The sequence below is a fragment of the Vanessa cardui genome, chromosome 12 (assembly GCF_905220365.1).
Source record: "Vanessa cardui chromosome 12, ilVanCard2.1, whole genome shotgun sequence".
Classification (NCBI taxonomy): domain Eukaryota; kingdom Metazoa; phylum Arthropoda; class Insecta; order Lepidoptera; family Nymphalidae; genus Vanessa; species Vanessa cardui.
In genome coordinates, this window is record NC_061134.1 from 1,666,245 (window position 1) to 1,685,858 (window position 19,614).

Here is a 19,614-nt window from a genome sequence, read left to right on the forward strand (position 1 = left end):
TTCGAAGTACTTCAAAAAATCATTTTTTTTATCTTTTTCAGCTCCTCCTTCGATGCCGTCTTTATCTTGACAAACGTAGCGTAACGTCGTCCTTTCATAGGCCTCTTCAGCTTAGGGAACAAGAAAAAGTCACAGGGGGCAGATCTGGGAATTGTGGCTGCGGCATCATTGTTCTTCCACAAATCCAGGGCGTTTCTGGCGGATTGCTTCGTGCAAATTGCGCATAACTTGCAGGTAATATTCCTTATTGACCGTTCTACCCTGTGGCAAGAACTCATATGCACCACGCCCCTGCAATCGAAGAAAACTGTCAGCAAAACTTTCACATTCGACCGAACTTGGCCCGCTTTTTTCGGTCTTGGTTCGTGCGGCAGCTTCCATTGAGATGATTGAGCTTTGGTTTCCACGTCATAACCATAAGCCCACGATTCATCACCAGTTATGATCCTCCGGAGCAAATTTGGGTCGTCGCGGACAGAGTCCAACATTTCATTAGAAATGTTCATACGATGCTGTTTTTGGTAGCAATTTTGATACGAATTTCGCGGCGACCCGTCTCATGCCAAAATCATTGATAAAAATCGAATGGCACGAGCCAATCGATGTTTAGGTCCTCAGTAACTTCCCTAACAGTGATTCGACGATTGGCCAATATCATTTTCTCCACTTCATTAATTTTTTCGTCTGTTGTTGAAGTGCTCGGGCGTCCGGCACGCTCTTCGTCTTTCACATCTTCTCGGCCTTCTGAGAACATTTTGTACAATCGATAAACGTTGCTTAGGTTCAAGGTAGCTTCTCCGTATGCCACAGTCAATATTCGGAATGCTTTCGCGCACTTAATTTCGTTTTTCACACAAAATTTGATACAGGTTCTTTGATCCATTTTTTTAATAGGTGAAAATCGAAGACGATCCAAAAAACGTGCAAGCAAAGCAGCTGTCAACAATTAAGTAAACATTAAAATGGCCAAGCTTGTTGGCATAAGTGAGGACATGAGTACCAACATAAAGCCATAAAAAGATCGAAATTCGAATATACGTAAACCGCAAAAATTCAAAATTCGCGATACTTTTTGAACACACCTCTATAGGGACAGAGCGGTGAACGGCTTTGTTTTGTGCCATGTAATGATAATGTTTTGATAGATAGTCATGTAAAATATTGATGTTCAGTGAAAGAAGAATAAGAGTACGGTACGGATTGAAGACCTGAATGTTTTTTTACTTTTTCTATTATACGCGAGTTTTGTTATGAACTTATCCTAAGTGTAAATAAAACGCTTAGCAGTTACGCGTAATGAATGGACAAACACATTATACAGCGTATTGTGTTTGTTCATCTATATGCGTATAAAACAGATACCAATCTGACGGACAATAAAGCTGTTTACTTAATTTAAATAATTCGTAATTACAAATATGTGAAGTATAGTTCGATGTATTTATGCTTATTATCGACATTCATATGTAATATAGGTACATCACGTAAAGTAATAGTACGATTAATAAAATTATTTTACAATGCTTAATATTTAATACTGGTTATTATAAAATTATTTACAACAACAACAACAGCCTGTAAATTCCCACTGCTGGCCTAAAGGCCTCCTCTCCCTTTTGAGGAGAAGGTTTGGAACATATTCCGCCACGCTGTTCCAATGCGGGTTGGTGGAATACACATGTGGCAGAATTTCTATGAAATTTGTCACATGCAGGTTTCCTCACGATGTTTTCCTTCACCGCTGAGCACGAGATGAATTATAAAGACAAATTAAGCACATGGTTTTGAACCCGTAATCATCGGTTAAGATGCGCGCGTTCTTACCACTAGGCCATCTCGACTCTTAAAATTATTAAAAAAATAATAATTGATTAATCAAATAACTCACAAGCCCCGGCGGTCCAGTGAGCGTGTGAGTCTTCCCGCTGCCCGTCTGGCCGTAGCAGAAGGCGGTGCACGAGAACCCTTCGACCGCCATCTCCAGGAGACGCTTTATACCAGAGTATTCCAGAACATCTTCCTATGAACATTTAAATAAAGAAACTCTTATAACGATATGATAAAAAAATTAGCATTTTTGGTGAAGCTGTTTTATTAGCTATGTCTCTTTTATAAATATTGGAAAACATCACATATATTACTCTGATTGCAATGTAAGTAGCTAAAGCACTTGTGTTATGGAAAATCAGAAGTAACAACGGTACCACGAACACCCAGATCCAAGACAACATAGAAAGCTAATGAACTTCTGAAATGAAACTAGTTTTAACGGATTTAAATCGCGTATATTAATTATTTTTATCATCCCGATGTTTCGAGCGCTTTACAGCGTTCGTGATCACGGGTAGACTGATGCAGAGTTAGAAGATAGACATAGTATAATGGACTTCTTTTACGACTCGGCCGGGAATCGAACCCGGGACCCCTGACCGGGTCGAGTGGGAGGGAACCCATAAAAACCGGTATACACTCGACCAAGAAGGTAGTCAAAATGTAATTAACAAGAATTAAAAAAAAAACGTCATGATCTTATTAAATCAAAATATTATCCATGGCTTACTTGTGTTGCAGCTGGTTCAAATACAACGTTGTACGAGAACAGCTTGGGCTTCTGTCCTGGAGTAGTCCCGTGGCAGATGATCTGCCCTTTACCCGGGAACTCCAACATGTCCCGCTCACGCAGCGAGCGTTCCTTGTCATTGACCGGGCGTACTCTACAAATGATTGGGTTCAACTACGACACAATATCATCTATACATTATTACATACAAGTTTATTGCCTCTGGTGTAGTTGCTGGCATATGATGCTGCAGATAGATATGAGGAAACCCCGGTTCCAGCCAAGAAAAAGTCAGTATTTATTTAACCATTTCACGGACAGGACGTAAAGCCTCTGCTATTGAAAATTTTTGGTCGTTTTGGACTTTCCATCCAATCGGATTATGAGAGTAAGGACTCTTGGATTCCCTTGCAAAGAAAGTGCTCTCATGATTGATATGTCACGTCACTATACTATGTTCTATGTGGTTGACTATTCTCCCTTCGCAACTGTGGCTGTAATCGGTACTAGTGTATGTATGTAGTGTGTATGTATACATGATGCATATACCAAAATAACCCTTTTTTATATTTCTCTATCTGTGTGTTCCGGCTAATCTCTGGATGGGCCAATTTTGACGGGACTTTCTCTAGCAGATATCTGATGTAATAAGAAGTACAAGCATATTTTTTTGATAAATTCAAACACACGAAGTCGGCAACTAGTTATACATGTATCTTTATGACTACACTTTACCTGACTACAACATTTATGTTGTCTTCATCAGCATTGAGGGTGGCCGTCGATCCTTGTGTGCTCCTATCCACGCTTCCGGCTCTACTGCTGCCGCTGTAGATTAAATAAATTCATACTAATATTATAAAGCGAACGTAAATCTGTCTGTCTGTGTGCCTGTCTCGAATTCACGCCAAAATTACTAGATCGATTTAAATGAAATTTGGTACACACATAGTATAGAGCTTGAGGACATAGGCTACATTTTTGGAAACAAAGAGGTAGAGCTCTTTGTATACCAATAATCAACATACTATTTTAAGTTAATTTGTAAATATTTGTAAATTTCAACCTTGTAGTTTTTTTTTTCCTTTTTTTCAATAAATAAATGATTAGTATTAGCAAATGAATAGTACGTTCAAATATTATATTGTGGAAAACAATGGTTTAATTTGTATAATTACTTTGTATTTGGTCGATAATCGAAAACTTTAGGGTATTAATGATTATCTATTATCTTTTGGAGAATGAATTGATCTCATTGATAAACATAAATTTATTTTTGTAACAATAAACTCTTCCAAATATTACTGTTGTGTTTTGTTCTCAGATATTTCTTTTCATAAATTATAGCAACTAGAAATTATCAACTGTTTCAAACATATCATTCTCATATTGATTTTGACATATGAAAATGATATCTAAGTATTTTAAAATCGAATTTAAACAACAAACAAACTTTGAACGTTTCATATTTTATGCAAAGCAATCGATGGCACGAGTCTATGCCAAGTGCATTCGCATATGACGGCCACATAAGACATTAATATTTCATAACATCCATATCAGCGTTATAGAATAACAGAATTCCTTTAATTATTATGCTTACTTATTTGTTACGGAAAAAGTATTAGTTTGAATATTTTCAAAATTTCAATGCTATTTCGTAAAGAACAATGCAGATACATTAAAATAACAAAAATTGTAGCAAAAAAGTATAGGAAAGTTACGTCAAAGGACAAAACTTCTGTGGTGCTTTTGTAGTTCACCAATCAAGATTCATTTACTTTTTCTACCTAGGATTATTCAACATATTTTGGGTACACTATCAGAAGGTGACCTGATTCTATCGCATATGATTATGTAAATCGTAGCATTTCTAAAACATGGTTATATGGTCATTGCAGAAAAGGTACTATAATTATTATTATTACTATAATTATATATGTATTGTGAAGCATGAGGTTCGAACTTCGGTTCTACGTTTATTTATGCCTAGTTGATACTTTTGTTTATCAGTCTATAATTATATGCAGTACCAAAAATGTACCTACTTCATCATCAACTAGGTGCCGAAAAATGTCCAGTACTTTCACTCAACTGCTTTTAAAATGCTTTCTCCTGGCTATGTATAAGCAATGCTAGCTATCATTGCTAATTATTTTTTTTATTTATAAAAAAATTCTTAACAAAAATATTCACTCGTAATTTCAACTCAAATGTACCTAATACGTTTGCACTATGATCATGTTATTAGACAGTGTAGCAGGTCTCTTCCACCTATAATTACCCAGCGACAAGTCATTAAAAAAAAGAAGTGATGGGGTTATTATAATAATGAAGCAGTTGTCTAGTCCGGTGTGTACATTTACTTGCGGGCTTTTATTACAAATATTCATACTCATACGTCATACATATATAAAGGACTAACGGACAAAAACCTTATATATTAATTGTTTGTTGAACGTCAATGTCAAAAAGGTAAAGTAACGTTGAATAAAACTATCATTATTTTAGTAACTTACAAGTATCGATATATCTTTTGTTGATTTTTAATAAGGGATGTGTCAAAATTGTTTTACGTAGTGTTCGACAACCTTTGTAAATATTAAATATAAATATAATTACATTGATATTTTTAATCTATATTCTTTAATAGACAGTGATGATAGATAATAGCGCCAGACTAAAAAACTAAATTAAATATGTATCATCATGAAACAGTATTCGATTCAATGTATAGCTACATGCTTTATTGGTTTCTGTAAATAATATTATAGTTACTAATTAGTATAAATCTACTGAATTTCATTCAAGTTTTACTTGCTTAGTATCTACATTTCGAATCAATGGAAACTTTAATTTCAATCGAATCTGAAAAATAAATCTGTTTTGCATTACAACAAAACAGTTATTATGTGTGTGAGAAAACACACAGCATTGGTTGAAGAAGCATCCATAAATCTTACCATAAACAATTATAGAATAGAAGTTCATCTTACCTCTCTTTCCATCTTTTGTTACCTTTCTCTTTCACACACAGCAGAGCGCGCCATCTTGTTTCAAATTTGCGCGCCACTGACCTTGTTAAATCATAGTCTTCATCAACCACCAGCAAGCACCTTGCTACAATGCTGTGTGTTTTCTCACACACATAATAACTGTTTTGTTGTAATGCAAAACAGATTTATTATATGTGTTTCTAAAACACACAGCATTGGTTGAAGACCTGTTTGATATCTGCTGGTGTAAGAATACAAACGCTATGTGAATTATAATCAATTAAATCCATCAAAATGTTTAATATATCCTATTTATTCAACTGGCTTTCTGAACCTTATAACTTACTATTCTTGTCATGTCACTACAAATTATATTTCAAAATAAATTTTATATCCATCTTATTATTATTGTAATTATATACAAAATAAAAAATATCTCAGGAACTAATAAATTAGAAACAAATCTAAAAATAATCATTAATTCTACCGCTAGGTGAATTAAGTCTCTTTATCGATTGACATTATCTATCTGCAAAAATTTACTAAATTTATAGTTTATATTTTTCTGTCCTTCCAAGTTAGCAGTTGACATTAAATTAAAATAATAACAGTATTCTTTTAAAATATCCGAAAATATTTTCATTAGTAAATTCTACTTATAAAAATAGAAGTATCTTCATTTTTGTCTACAACTCAACAATAATACCATTAAAAGTCTGGGAACTTCTCCAATTACTTCTTCTTAAAATCTCATCTATAGGTCTATTTTCCAACCAGTTTCCAGATACTACATGCTGATCTAGCATTATCTGGTGTTTTCTTATCTGGTGTTGCATCAATGCCCTATTACTTAAATAATATCATTTTCTGTATCAATTTTATCCAGCCTGCTACCATAGTTAGTGTAGCTGGTGTAATCACATGTAATTGATAGAATAAGTTATTTAAATCTCCTCTCCAAACAAAAAGTGTTGGTAATTAATTCTTTGATGTGTCTGAACAAAAGTATTCTTCGGTTTGTTGTTTCAATAATCAACTAGGTTCTCTATTATTGATATCATCTATCTTTGAGCCAACCCTGGGCTATAATTTAATTACTACCTTAACTTTAAGCTTTATGATGTATATTCAGATACATCATAAAGGGTGAAATTTTGAATTCTACTTGCAGAAGCTGAATGAAGAATTATTTGCTGCTCTTCAAACTGTCAAAGACTGTATTAACCTTTGGCATGTCACTAAGCCAATTAAATAATAATGGCATGTCTTTCTTTCTTGAGGTCTTTCTGAGGATATAGCTTTTCTAATTCTAACTACAAAAAAAAAAAAAAAAAAATATATATATATATAGTTATAAGTATTATTAAGGACACAATAAGTAGAGACTGCGGTCCTATGTAAAAGTACAGTTTGTTAAGCTAACCCATCTTTACAATAAATTTTGGCTAAAAATGTTGCAACATCTATAGCCTGAGGCATCTGGGATCTACTTTGTGTAATTTGCACCATACAATCCATCTCTGTATAGAGACCTTGGAAGTAGTCTTAGTTGTTTCATGCAAACAATGCGCTCTTTTATTACCCCCAACTAGTAGCTTTAACTTTTCTAGTTGTGGTGGGTTCAGATTATTAAATAACGCTGTAGGTTTGGTAATATCAATGGTTCTGCTAGACTGCGTACTCGTAAGTCTGTCGACCAAAATACACTATGTAGGTACACTGTCAAGCTATTATTATATATGTCCCCTCGCCGTGTTTACGTGACGCAACACCATTGGGGTGGCATTGGACTTGGTGGTGGAAACAGCCATACCCACTAATATTCCCACTGTCGACTGAATGCGTCGAAGCATAAGGCGTAACCCTCTCTGCAGGTCACATACACTCTTAAGACGAGGCTGCCTTTGAAAGCCAATAAGACGACTTCGGGAACGCCCCATATATTGAATACGGCTTCCGAAGCCGGGGGCAACAAGTGCCATTCCGGCACTGGTCGTTTCATTGAAAAGCGGTGGGCTATGCCGCTGTACCTCCCCGAGAGGTACGCCGCCGAGATTTTTATGTGTAGGCCCCATACTCTAATTACGGCCTCCGAGGCCGGGGGCAACAAGTGCCATTCCGGCACTGGTCGGTTCATTGAAAGGCGGTCGGCTATGCCGCTGTACCTCTCCGAGAGGTACACCGCCGGAAATTTTATATGTAGCCGCTCGGCCAACTTCATTAGCTTCAGTGTCAACTCTAATAAGGATAGAGAGCGCGTACCTCCTTTGTTCTTTATATGCACCACTGGATAGTACACAGGACCTGGACACAGGACTGTTATATGTCTGAACTAAAATAAGTGCGCTCGTCTTAAATTAAGCTATGAATTTATCACAGAGTACACTTTAATATCTCTGTGACGCTTGAATACAAAGACTTCTGGTGTCGCAACCATTTCCTTTACACACGAACCTCGTTAAATTGAGTACCCCAGCCGGCATTCAATGCATTTGTGATCAAGAAGTGTGTGGTCTCCCTCTGGTTTAGATCCACGCAACTGTGGCCTATGGCTCCGAGCCACCAGGTTAACTCTTGTTTCACAAGAGGCAGAATATTTATTTTTTGTCATTTAAACATTTATCTTAAGAAGCCTCTGCATTCGCCAACGGTATAGGCGCCCAGGTGTAATTATCATGTTTGCAAAGCTTAACAGAGCTAAGCAGACTTGGTGTCCTTCGGAGGGTTCAATCTCTTAGAACCCTACAGATGGTAACTTTGTCACCTATTCCTGAGGTAGGGCCACTGTAAGTGTTCCATAAAATTCCTAGGTATTCCGATTGATGGAATGGTGCCATCAGGGATTAAATGAAAATTTATATGCCACACTAGAATTTCAAGAATGGTTATGATCTCTCTAACTTGATTCACCAATAAGCTTCTGTCTTGGTTGGCCAAAAGAAAATTGTTTAGATAGACCATTAGTGGGGAACCTTTTGTATGCAGGATCTGCCATTCCAGCTTGATTAGGCGTCAAATGGTAGAGTCATGCTGTAGGATTTTATTGTTCTAGTAAAGACACAGTAGTCATCGCTGTGATTCTTCAATTGGTAGGTGGAAATAGGCTTGTAATAAATCTTAACTATCCAGTTGTTCTTTGTAACAAATCTATAACATTTATGAGATACTAAGTGAAAACACTTTGTTACAACATATGTCTTAGATCAAATGTTGGATGGCCACCACCCTATTTTTTTGGACTATTGTAACCCTATTTGTGTAAGTTAATATTATGTAAGTTATATATATAGTTATATATATTATTAATATTTATGTAAGTTAAATTTCCTTAATAATTTGACTGTTTGATACTGAAGAGGTGGTTTTAATTTGAATTTATGTGGACTCTAATAAATAATTACATTTACAATAAGTCTATTACTGTCCACAATAAGTTTTGGAAGCAAACTAGTCAGTTTGCCTCCAAAACTTTGAACTATTTGTTTTAACATCCTCTGAATCCTCTTTATGTTCTTTCCTAAAGTTGGTAGAAATTTCTTTCTTATTGTTTTGAAAGTCAGTATATTTCATAAACAAAAAAAAATCATTTTTATTGTTTAACTACTTACTAGTCTTAAAATACTTATTTGAATTTTATATCTATGATCTTTTATGTTATATTTTTAACTAGCTGATGAAAAATCATTTGATGTTGTTTTTTCTTTCAATTTGCTAGGCATATTTAGCTATGTTTGTGGACCACTCAAGGACTGAATTAAGGATTGTAAGGCTTCCCTGTTTAAGAAATGTTGTGAGCTCAGTGGAACATTTCTTTTAAAATTCCTTACTTTTTGTTTCATACACTCACCTTGTCTTCAACAAACAATCTGCATAATCCTTTTGGAGCATGTATATAAAGATTAACCTCGATCAAAGAGAGTTAATACTTTATCAAAGAGCAATGATCCATTTAAATCTTTGGATTTGAAACAGCCCAAATAACAATATTTATTTTTATTTATTTATTTAATAATCTAAATATCTTGTAAGCTATTTTGAAAATTTCTATTGCAGCTATGCATTGTCTAAGCCTTCTAATATATTTTCAGATGAGGCTAAAAAATCCTTAGTCTGTTAAGATGACAAGGTTCCACATTAACTTTTAATGTAACAAAACCTTGGGAAGCAGCAAAAGATTGTTATGTTGATTTATAGATAATTCCCTTCTAAACCTGTGTCTTAAAATGTTGTAAATGGGTAACTTCATCTAAACATTCCTTAATAGCTACAGAAAACAATCTTCTACTCATTACACTATCTGTTTATATCCCACATCTGCAACTTAGTATTAACAGGACAATAGTGTACAAAAAATTCACTTGTAAGGCACCTCAATTTTATCCACACACTGAAATCCACATTATTATTTACTAGTGAATTTTGAGTTAGTGCCATAATATAATAAGGGCAACTGAGTAAGTTAGCCTGCCATGTAATCTACCTGATTAACTAGTGAATTAATTCGCGGGTCCGACCCACTTTGTTAATACTTACATAGGTACGTCGCTTATTAGGTGGAGGTGACGTCAAGCCTTCCTCATCTTCCGAAGATGTAAAAGAATCTCTCTTATCACTGAACACCTCTGATACATGTCGAGACGACCGCTATTCATCCAAAGTTCGAACCAACGGCATTCGACATATCCTTATTCTTACCTTTACCGTTTACGATACTCATTCGTAAACTGTTTAATTTATGCTATGAAAGCACTTTTAAGGTTTAAAAACAAAAAATCCACCTAAAAATAACTATATTATGTAATTTTTGAACTTTTAAAAGTCGATAGAAAATTTTAAATGTTTACGCGGCAAGATTTACAAACGCTATGATTTAACAAGGTCAGTGGCGCGCAAATTTGAAACAAGATGGCGCGCTCTGCTGTGTGTGAAAGAGAAAGGTAACAAAAGATGGAAAGAGAGGTAAGATGAACTTCTATTCTATAATTGTTTATGGTAAGATTTATGGATGCTTCTTCAACCAATGCTGTGTGTTTTAGAAACACATATAATATAGTTATTGCTTATATGTTTAACACACATTTATATATATGTTCTAACTACTTTTTCAAATGACATTAGTTTCAATCCACAATATATAAAATGTTGAAAAGGGTATTTAAATCCTCAATATATATTTGTTTGACCGCGGTTTCGCTCGCATTATTGGGTTTTCGGGGTTCAAGCCGATTTCATACCAAATTTTATTAAATTCCGTTAACAAATATGGCGGTAAAGCGTAACAAACAAAAATACTGAGTTACTTTCGCATTTATAATTTTAGTTTAGATATAATTCATCCTTTAAATTTTCGACAAAGAACTCTTTTCAGATTTTAATGGAACACACGTATATCTGAAGGGCTCGTTAAATATTTAAATGACTTCCTCGGACTGACAGCTTAACACATCGCTCTTCCATTAAAAATGGCGGCTAATGTCAAGGTTCCAGACTAAATGCAATGTTGTATCGAATAAAGTCCACTTTAAATATCGCCATGAAGTTTATTAGACAAAACTATAATTTGAATTAGAAAATATTGTTACTTTTATTTTAGTTTAGGATTTTTTTTTTATAAAATTTTATGGTACATTGAATTATATAAAAACCTTTTTACATATTTTTAGAGTTTTACTAAACATATCCGTAATCGTAATACAACAGCAAAAAGTGGCAATGTGTCCGATATCTCGAAAATAATCTAAAATCGGTTGTCATCGGGACATCAGATGCCATTGAATTGATGATGAGGAGTAGACCTTTTCACCGTAACTAAAAACTACGAATATCGTTCTAGTAAGTCAAAGCATTCAAAGTACGACAACATTAGACTCAAGTAATATTCGCCACTCTATCTATATCTCTCTTTAGAATAAAATGAGAAAATCGCCTTTTCCAAATGAAAACAAAATTAAGATTTGTACATATATTCCGTATGATTTGTTAAATCTCTGCTGTGATATGTACTAAAACAGTCCTTGATGAATATATATTTACTTACAATACTTATCAATTTTAATTATTCAAAGTTCCGATAGCAACTTTGTCGACGTTCAAAACGGATGTTTTCACGAATCCACAATGAATGCCATAAGTTGTTCAAGATTTCGACCAATGATATCAGGTCAAAGTTGTATATTTGTCAGTTTTCCCTCCTGTGATTGGAGTAGGCCCATGGCCGCTGTCATCAATACAAATCACCTTAAGCCATTCATTGTCTACTTGCCTCAATAATACGGTTAACCGAGTAGTCTGAATAGGTATCCTTCCAATGTCTATTATAAAACCACCAGCTAAGTTTTTGTATTGCTTTATTAGAATATAGACCAAGGTTTCTAGGTCTCCAATCTTTGTGGAAAATAATTTGTATCAGGTGTTAAAATATGTGCGAAGATTCCCATAGATATGGTGTTAATTGTTTCCAAAACAATATTAATCTGACTGTCTGTGAATCTGTTAAATTTAAAATTACTAAAGGATACTTGAAAGAAGCCTCTTTACTACATAATACGTTAAAAAACCTTATCATAAAAGCAAATACATATGAGAACCAAGTAGCTCTTTTGGCAAAAGTAAAAAAAGTAAAGTAACAACCCGGAAATTTCCCACTGCTGGGCCTTAGCCCAGGGAAATTTCTCCCATTAAGGTGAAGGCTTGGAACATATTCCACCACGCTGTTCCAATGCGGTTTGGTGGAATGCACATGTGGCAGAATTTCGATGAAATTATACACATGCAGGTTTCCTCACGATGTTTTCCTTCACCGCCGAGCACGGGATGTATTATAAACACAAATTAAGCACATACATATAGTGGTGTTTGCCTGGGTTTGAACCCGAAATCATCGGTTAAGATGCACGCGTTCTAACCACTGGGCCATCTCGGCTCAAGTAATATTTTTAATATTATACGGGATAGATAGATACAGATACATAATCACTTATTATCCTTAAGGGTAAGTTACTCTCGACCATTTACTAATTAATTAAAAAAAAAGAATTTATTATTTTAAGAACATGAATAACCGTTAAGGTGAAGGCTTTTAAGTAACCGCAATGCGTGTTGTAGTCTGCGATGTGATTCATAAAATTACTTGAATCATCCAATTTTGAGACTCACCTACTTGAGGTGGGTGATATTACTACTAGGAATTAAGAGTTTCTAGGTATAATAGCAGTATTAGACCGAATTACATATAACCCTCAGCCCTCGTGAGGTAGGTAAGTTATTTCGAATATTGTAAATATGGATTTATATAAATATATAATCGAAATAAATGACTTATGTATATAATTGACTTCGTCCCTTCATTTTGTTATTTATTTATAATAAAAACTGTAATACTTCTTTTATGCTTCAATTATGCTTTAATTAAATATGTCGAATGGCGAGAGCTTAATTTTTGGTTAAAAAATATTTACTTCTTTTTTGTTTTACTTATAGGATTCTTCAAAACTCTGACTTATTCTATCTATCTATCTATTGTAATTTAATTTTAATTTTATCAATGATGATATACGTTGTTAAATATTAGAAACTAATATTTAATTAAAGTTTTTCCTTGTTTTATTGTCGATTGTCTAAAATCTAGGAAACGTAAACAATAACTTGAGCTAGTTTAAGCTATATCTCAGCGGAAAACTTTCAGATGATTACAAAGGCTGATATGCAATAAATAAATGCTAATTAAAGACTAAGTTAAGTGTACGAATTGTCACTAATAATAATAATTAAATTTTGTAATGTCATTTTTCTATAATTTACCTACACTTTTTCGGATTTTTTATTGGGTACACTGAGATTTGCAAATTTTTTGTCGATTATTTTTTCTCTGTGACCTAGTTATAATAAGCGATAAAGACATGGTTATAGTCTGTTAGAGCGTTGCTATGTTAGTTTAGTTATATAGTCTATTTTATTGTTCTAACAAAATAGAGGTTTGCGATAAAGATGTCGACTGCCTTATTGGTCTAGTGGTTAGTTTAGCTATAGATGTCCTAAAACGACATTTGCTCATGACACAAAAGACATGACACATAACAAGATTTTTAAAATAAACGAAACTGTGTACTCTTTCATAACTACCGTACTACTATTTACTAACTATGTATTTTCTTTAAATGACACCAATATTTTATTTTTTACTCACATCCTGTCCTAAGAAGAATCTTAGAACAGAATGTTCTCTCTGATTGAATTATCGTTTTATCTTATAAATTAGTAAATTGTTGTCGTCGTCGAGTCGATAAAAACCCTTCGTTATTATTTAAGGAGTATTTTTAGTATATTCTAGAAGCTTAACATTAGGTCCTGCATTAGCTTATTAGGCGCTTTATTTGGTTCGCGTGCGGACTCTCGAAGTGCCGGCTAACTGCGAGGGTGAACTGATTGCTTTCATTAAATATTTACTTAGGACACTCACTTGACTTCCGTTTCGTACACCAATCTATATGAATTATTTTAGCGGCCTCCAGTATGATAGCGAAGTTTTATGTTTTAAAAGTTTTTTTTAAGTTTACTTTATAAATATGCGCCATTACTTTTCATAAGTTATTTGTGTCAAAAGTATAGTGACTTAACTCGTCTTTTGATACTTTTTTTTTATTACATACGTATATAAATAATCTAAATACCTATATAAACATATTCTCTATTTGGTAAAATTAAATTCTTATAAAAACTTTTTTAATAAAGTAATTTTTCATAAGAAAATAGCACTGTTTAGGAAAAATATATTCTATTGAAAATATACATTTTTGTGTTAATGTACATAACGACAGGCTAATATATGTTTATGCGATTTTCTTATTATATCTTTTTGCTAAAAGCTTTCCGAAACGTTGGTAGACTTGAAATATCGACTATTCAATAATACTTTATAATTGATTAATTAAAATAATTTAGATTTAATTTCATAATATGTTATTTTTATATCATTTGCACAGACCCTTTGGCCGTTAAAATATAGGTATAGTCATAAAAATCGATCAGAAATAATCGATATTTGTAATCATTTAAACTCAACTTCAATGCTATTTTTTGTACTGATACACAAAAACGACTACAAAATGAATAAACGTAAACATACCACTATCTAATGTGTATTGTGTTTAAGTTTAACAAAAATTAAAAAGAAAATAACAAATATTGCACTGTCCCTAATAATATGGCCTAGCAGATTATACGGCTAACATTGATCGATTCGTTTTTAAACTACATATTACTTGTAATACAATTGCTGTGTTAACAGCCAACAGGTAAGTAAGTAACGAATTACATAATAACTAACTACGAAATATTATTTATTATTAAATAATTAAGTTTAATAATATCTATACAAAGTCGCCAATCAAAATAACTTATTAAAAATCTTATTTTTATTTCAATTTAGTTAATTTCTAAAATTTTATTATGAACATTTTGAATGTTACAAAAGAGTATCGATTATGCTATACCACCTATTCATATAAAAATATTTGATATCTTAGAATCACGGACAGATGAAATACAGCATAAACTTTATAATACAAGGAATATCCTATTAAAATATATAAGCAATCTCTAAAATACGTTCGGAATGAATGTAGTAACTCTTTTTTTTATGTTGGTTAATAGAGAAATAGAAATTGGAATAACCTTCGTTATGTAATGTAGATTTATATAATAGAGGCACGTGAATACAAAAGCAATCGACCCTCCGATATGTCATTTTATCAATTTCAATAAGACTGTGGTCAGTTGTTTTATGACATTAATTTATTACCTTTTAGATCTTAGTATTTCATTCCAACATGTTTCAATTCTGTAAATACCTGACATTTTATATTAGATTTATTAAATACATTATAATTTTTGAAAGCTTGGCTGTTACTAATCTTTATTAACACTATATATATGAAAGTAACGCTGTCCGTCTGTCTGTCGTTTTTGCAAACCAATGAACCGAATTTAAATAATAATAAATATGAGACAACATCACATACATTACTCTGATCCCAATTTAAGTAGCTAAAGCACTTGTGTATGTGTTATGGAAAATCAGAAGTAACGACGGTACCACAAACACCCAGACCCAAGACAACATAGAAAACTAATGATAATCTACATCGACTCGGCCGGGAATCGAACCCGGGACCTCGGAGTGGCGTACCCACGGGGGTCGCCAATTTGATTAAATTTGGTATGAAGCAAACTTGACCTTCAAGAAAAGACATATGACATCCAATACCCTAAATGAAGCCAGGGTCGACTACTAATATGTGATATATGCTCACCTCCCATTCCTGGACCTGCTTTTCAGACTGTCGTCGTCACCCCACTTGCCCAGCGACGGCAGCACGAGCGAGCGGGCCCCCTTCACTGTACTTTCGCCTGGTTGTTCAGTACTCCTTGCTTTACGTGTTTTGATTTCTTTGCCTGTACACAATAAATCAAAAATAGAATTACGTTCAAATTAAAAAATCAAAAATGATTTGATACGAATGATTGATTTTGATGATGAGACATTAAAATAGCAAACTTCCATACTAATTTTCATCTCAATTTTTCCCCATTGACAGATGAATTTTCAGAAACGCTTTAATAAATCAATAGGTGTTCCTAAATGTTTGATGTTTGTTTTTAACTAATTAGATCAACTTTTGAACATCAAATTGTCATAATTGTAATATCAGAAATACAAATTTGCCACGCAAAAATTCTCAATCACGTTCTTCATATTTAAGAGATGATTTTGACAAATCTTAAGTGCATACTTGGGGTTTTTATTATATTCATACGTTACAGCTAACAGCTAGCTAAGTACAGGCAGGCAAACTTTCCCAAGCAAATCAATTTTAATTTGACACGTGTGAATTGTAAAAAATAAATAAACATAGATTGCGAAGTGATGTTTTCATTTATCGATTTGTTTGGTAGAGTGCAATGTCGTCAAATGTCACGGATGTAGAAAATGTAAGTGACACTAGATGTACCTATCCAACTTTACAAATGTGAAAAAGGTAGTTTTTTATGCTTTATGTTTTAATTACAAATCGATGCTCTTCCATCCTATCATGTACTAATTCTATTCTTGGTGGTAGGGCTTTGTGTAAGCCCGCCTGGCTAGGTACCACCCATTCATCAGATATTCTATCGCTGAACAACAGTACGCAGTATTGTTGTGTTCCGGTTTGAAGGGTGAGTGAGCCAGTGTAACTACAGGCACAAAGGGCATAGCATCTTAGTTCCCAAGGTTGGTGACGCATTGACGATGTAAGGAATAGCTAATATTTCTTACAGCGTCATTGTCTATGGGTGATGGTGACCACTTACCATCAGGTGGCCCTTATGCTCGTCCGCCAACCTATTCCATAAAAAAAAAATTGTAAATGCGAAAGTAACTCTTTCTGTCTGCTTGTTGATTTTTTACGGCCAACAATAGAACGAAATTGAATTGATAACATTTTCTAAAAGCCAAGGAGACCATTGGCAGTCAGGTGTTAAAAGCAAAGCTGCGGGCACAAACTAGCTGTGTATTTTAAAACAACGTATTACTTATGTTATATACATACTTCTTTCTTTTTGTTCTATTTTTTTATTTCGATTTTTTTTATTTTTGAATCGACTGTCCTTTTTATAATAATATACCGGTGGTAGCTTCACTTAATTGTTTAATGACGATTCAAAAGTGCTAGTAAAAGCCCACTTGAATAAAGTATATTTTGATTTTGATTTTATAGTATGTATTTAATTTTGAAAATCTACAGGGCAAAGTTAAATTAATTTTTGTTTTTCTTGCACTACTTGTCACGTTTTTCCAAATATATTTTCTTTTTATAATTATAAATCATAATAAAATCATTGTCCCTTCCTTAAGCGCGGGCTAAATCGTTAATAGTTTTGAAAAAATGTCGGGGATTTTTTCACCTAGACCCTAGACTAGTTCTATTTATTTTATCTAGACGTATAGTAGCTAATTGTACCGGGAACATAACGATTAACAACAAAGAAACACGAACATAACGACTAACCTACCAGCAAAACCAAATGCATAAGCAACCTTACAAATGAGTAAATGTGGTTACTTTACATTTTACATACACTGGAAGTGGGAGCAAGAGAAATAGCAAAATCTCTATAGCCTTCTAAAATACCTTGGCTAATTTAGTTACAACAAATATCGGAAGTTGCGCTAATAGGTTCCTAGACAATTTGACTAGACAGCGAGAATAATACCTTCCTACCTTACCTTACCTTCACTACACTTTATAATCGTTTATTAATATGGGGCATTTTTATATATCCACGTCACTGTCGCCAGTCCTGGAAACCCCTCATAATTTCTCCTTCTACTACAGTCTGGACTTACCACCCTTTTGAATTCATGGAATGCTAAATAGTTCTCTGTCTAATGTTAAAAGAAGCACCTACTCAAAAATAAAGTCTGACAATGTTGTTTTGAAGGAATTATCAATATTATGTTTTCCTTTCTAATTAAGCGCCAGGCTCATACTATAAGTGACGATGACAATGGCCCAAAAGGGGTCAGAATCGATCCTGTGACTTTCACGTCGTTAAGCGGCCCGTATTTCGTTAAGGTATTTATATAACTTATAAAAACGTCCATATAAAATAAATACTACACATTTTTTTAATTTTTGTATTAATAAGATTATATTATTATTTCTATTTAATTGTATTTAAATGTTATTGTTGTTACCGTTTAACTTTACTGCAATAGGTGAAACAATTAGATAATAGTAAAAAAAGCTGACTTTACTAATTATCGTAATTTGTTAAAATATATTTTTATATCTGTATATCTATAGTTTTATAAGATATTACATAATACATCAAAAAAACATAGTCAAGTAAATAACCTGAGTTAGGTAGAAGTGTTGACTTGAAACATCACGTTAGTGTATTATGGGTATTTTACATTAAAATTCTTCTCACAAGTGATAGAAAAGATTTTTTCTATCATTTTTTATCTTTTTTTTCAAATTCAGGATTATATTAGAGCAGTTAGCAAGTTTCTATATGCACTCTTTTCCATAATTCCGCTTATAAAACCTCTTTATATAATTATATATTTATGTTAACTATGTCTTACACAACACAAAACTTTATGATATAATATGACAAAATATATTAGAGTTTTTGTACTAAACTATAATTTAAAACTCAACACGGTTATTTTTCTCTTACCACATCTAGTCGTAGCTACCAGGGTCTCAGCGCTTCTCGAGAGGATTTTTGATAAGGCGCTCGGCGGCGCCTTCAGAGGCGTCGCTTGCCGTTGTCGGTACACCATATCAGTCTTCTTCGGACGAAACAAACTCAAGTTCGTCAGTGCCATGGCTTCAACCATTGTTTACTTTGAGCATATATAAGAGATATTGTCATTTTTGACATTTTTTTAGAATTTTTATTTTTACGTAAATACGAAGCTAATCAGTTTATTTAAGTACACCGTTTTGTTTTTTGATAACAATAAGTGCTTAGCGAATGCGGGTGCAATTATTACTCAAATAATGGAGGAGTATATTTGTTTTTTAAATAAAAAATGTTTGACTTAATATTTTATTATTAATTTCACTTTAATGAAAGTAATATTTTATTTTTTAAATTTATGTATGTTCACTGAATGTCGATATCACAACTCGATTGTTTTAATTACTAAAGCCACGAAATATCATATTTTTTGTTCTTCGAAATTCGATTAGTATAACATAAAAACGGCGGGAAATATCGAAACAAGATGGCGGCACGTGTGACAATAACGCGCGCGAGGCACTGACTAAATCGCTTTCAGCCTTTCAGGTTTGTGAAAGTCATTTATTTGATAACGTATTAGCTTGTGTTTAATACATACATATGATATTTATAGTATTATTGATTATTGTTTTTATATGAAATTATTGTGTAAAAGTAATTAAAATTGATTGTAATTTAAAGAGTAAAAACTGTCCACTTGTCTCATGTCTGTCTACTCGTATGTGTGTTATGATCAATAACGTAGGTAGCTATACAATCGAAATT

General features: G+C 33.3%; 1 protein-coding gene across 1 annotated transcript in view; it reads right to left on the reverse strand.

Moving 5' to 3' along the window:
• LOC124534252 (kinesin-like protein KIF12) overlaps nt 1–19,175 on the reverse strand; it is a 29,257-nt gene extending 10,082 nt beyond the window's left edge. The window contains exons 1-5 of the mRNA XM_047109995.1: nt 18,781–19,175; nt 15,867–16,008; nt 3,296–3,388; nt 2,561–2,714; nt 1,889–2,020 (exon numbers count right to left, since the gene is read on the reverse strand). Of these exons, the coding sequence (XP_046965951.1) occupies nt 1,889–2,020; nt 2,561–2,714; nt 3,296–3,388; nt 15,867–16,008; nt 18,781–18,943 (684 nt within the window). The 5' untranslated portion in view covers nt 18,944–19,175. The remainder of the gene's footprint in view (nt 1–1,888; nt 2,021–2,560; nt 2,715–3,295; nt 3,389–15,866; nt 16,009–18,780) is intronic.
• Nucleotides 19,176–19,614: the final 439 nt, after the last annotated feature.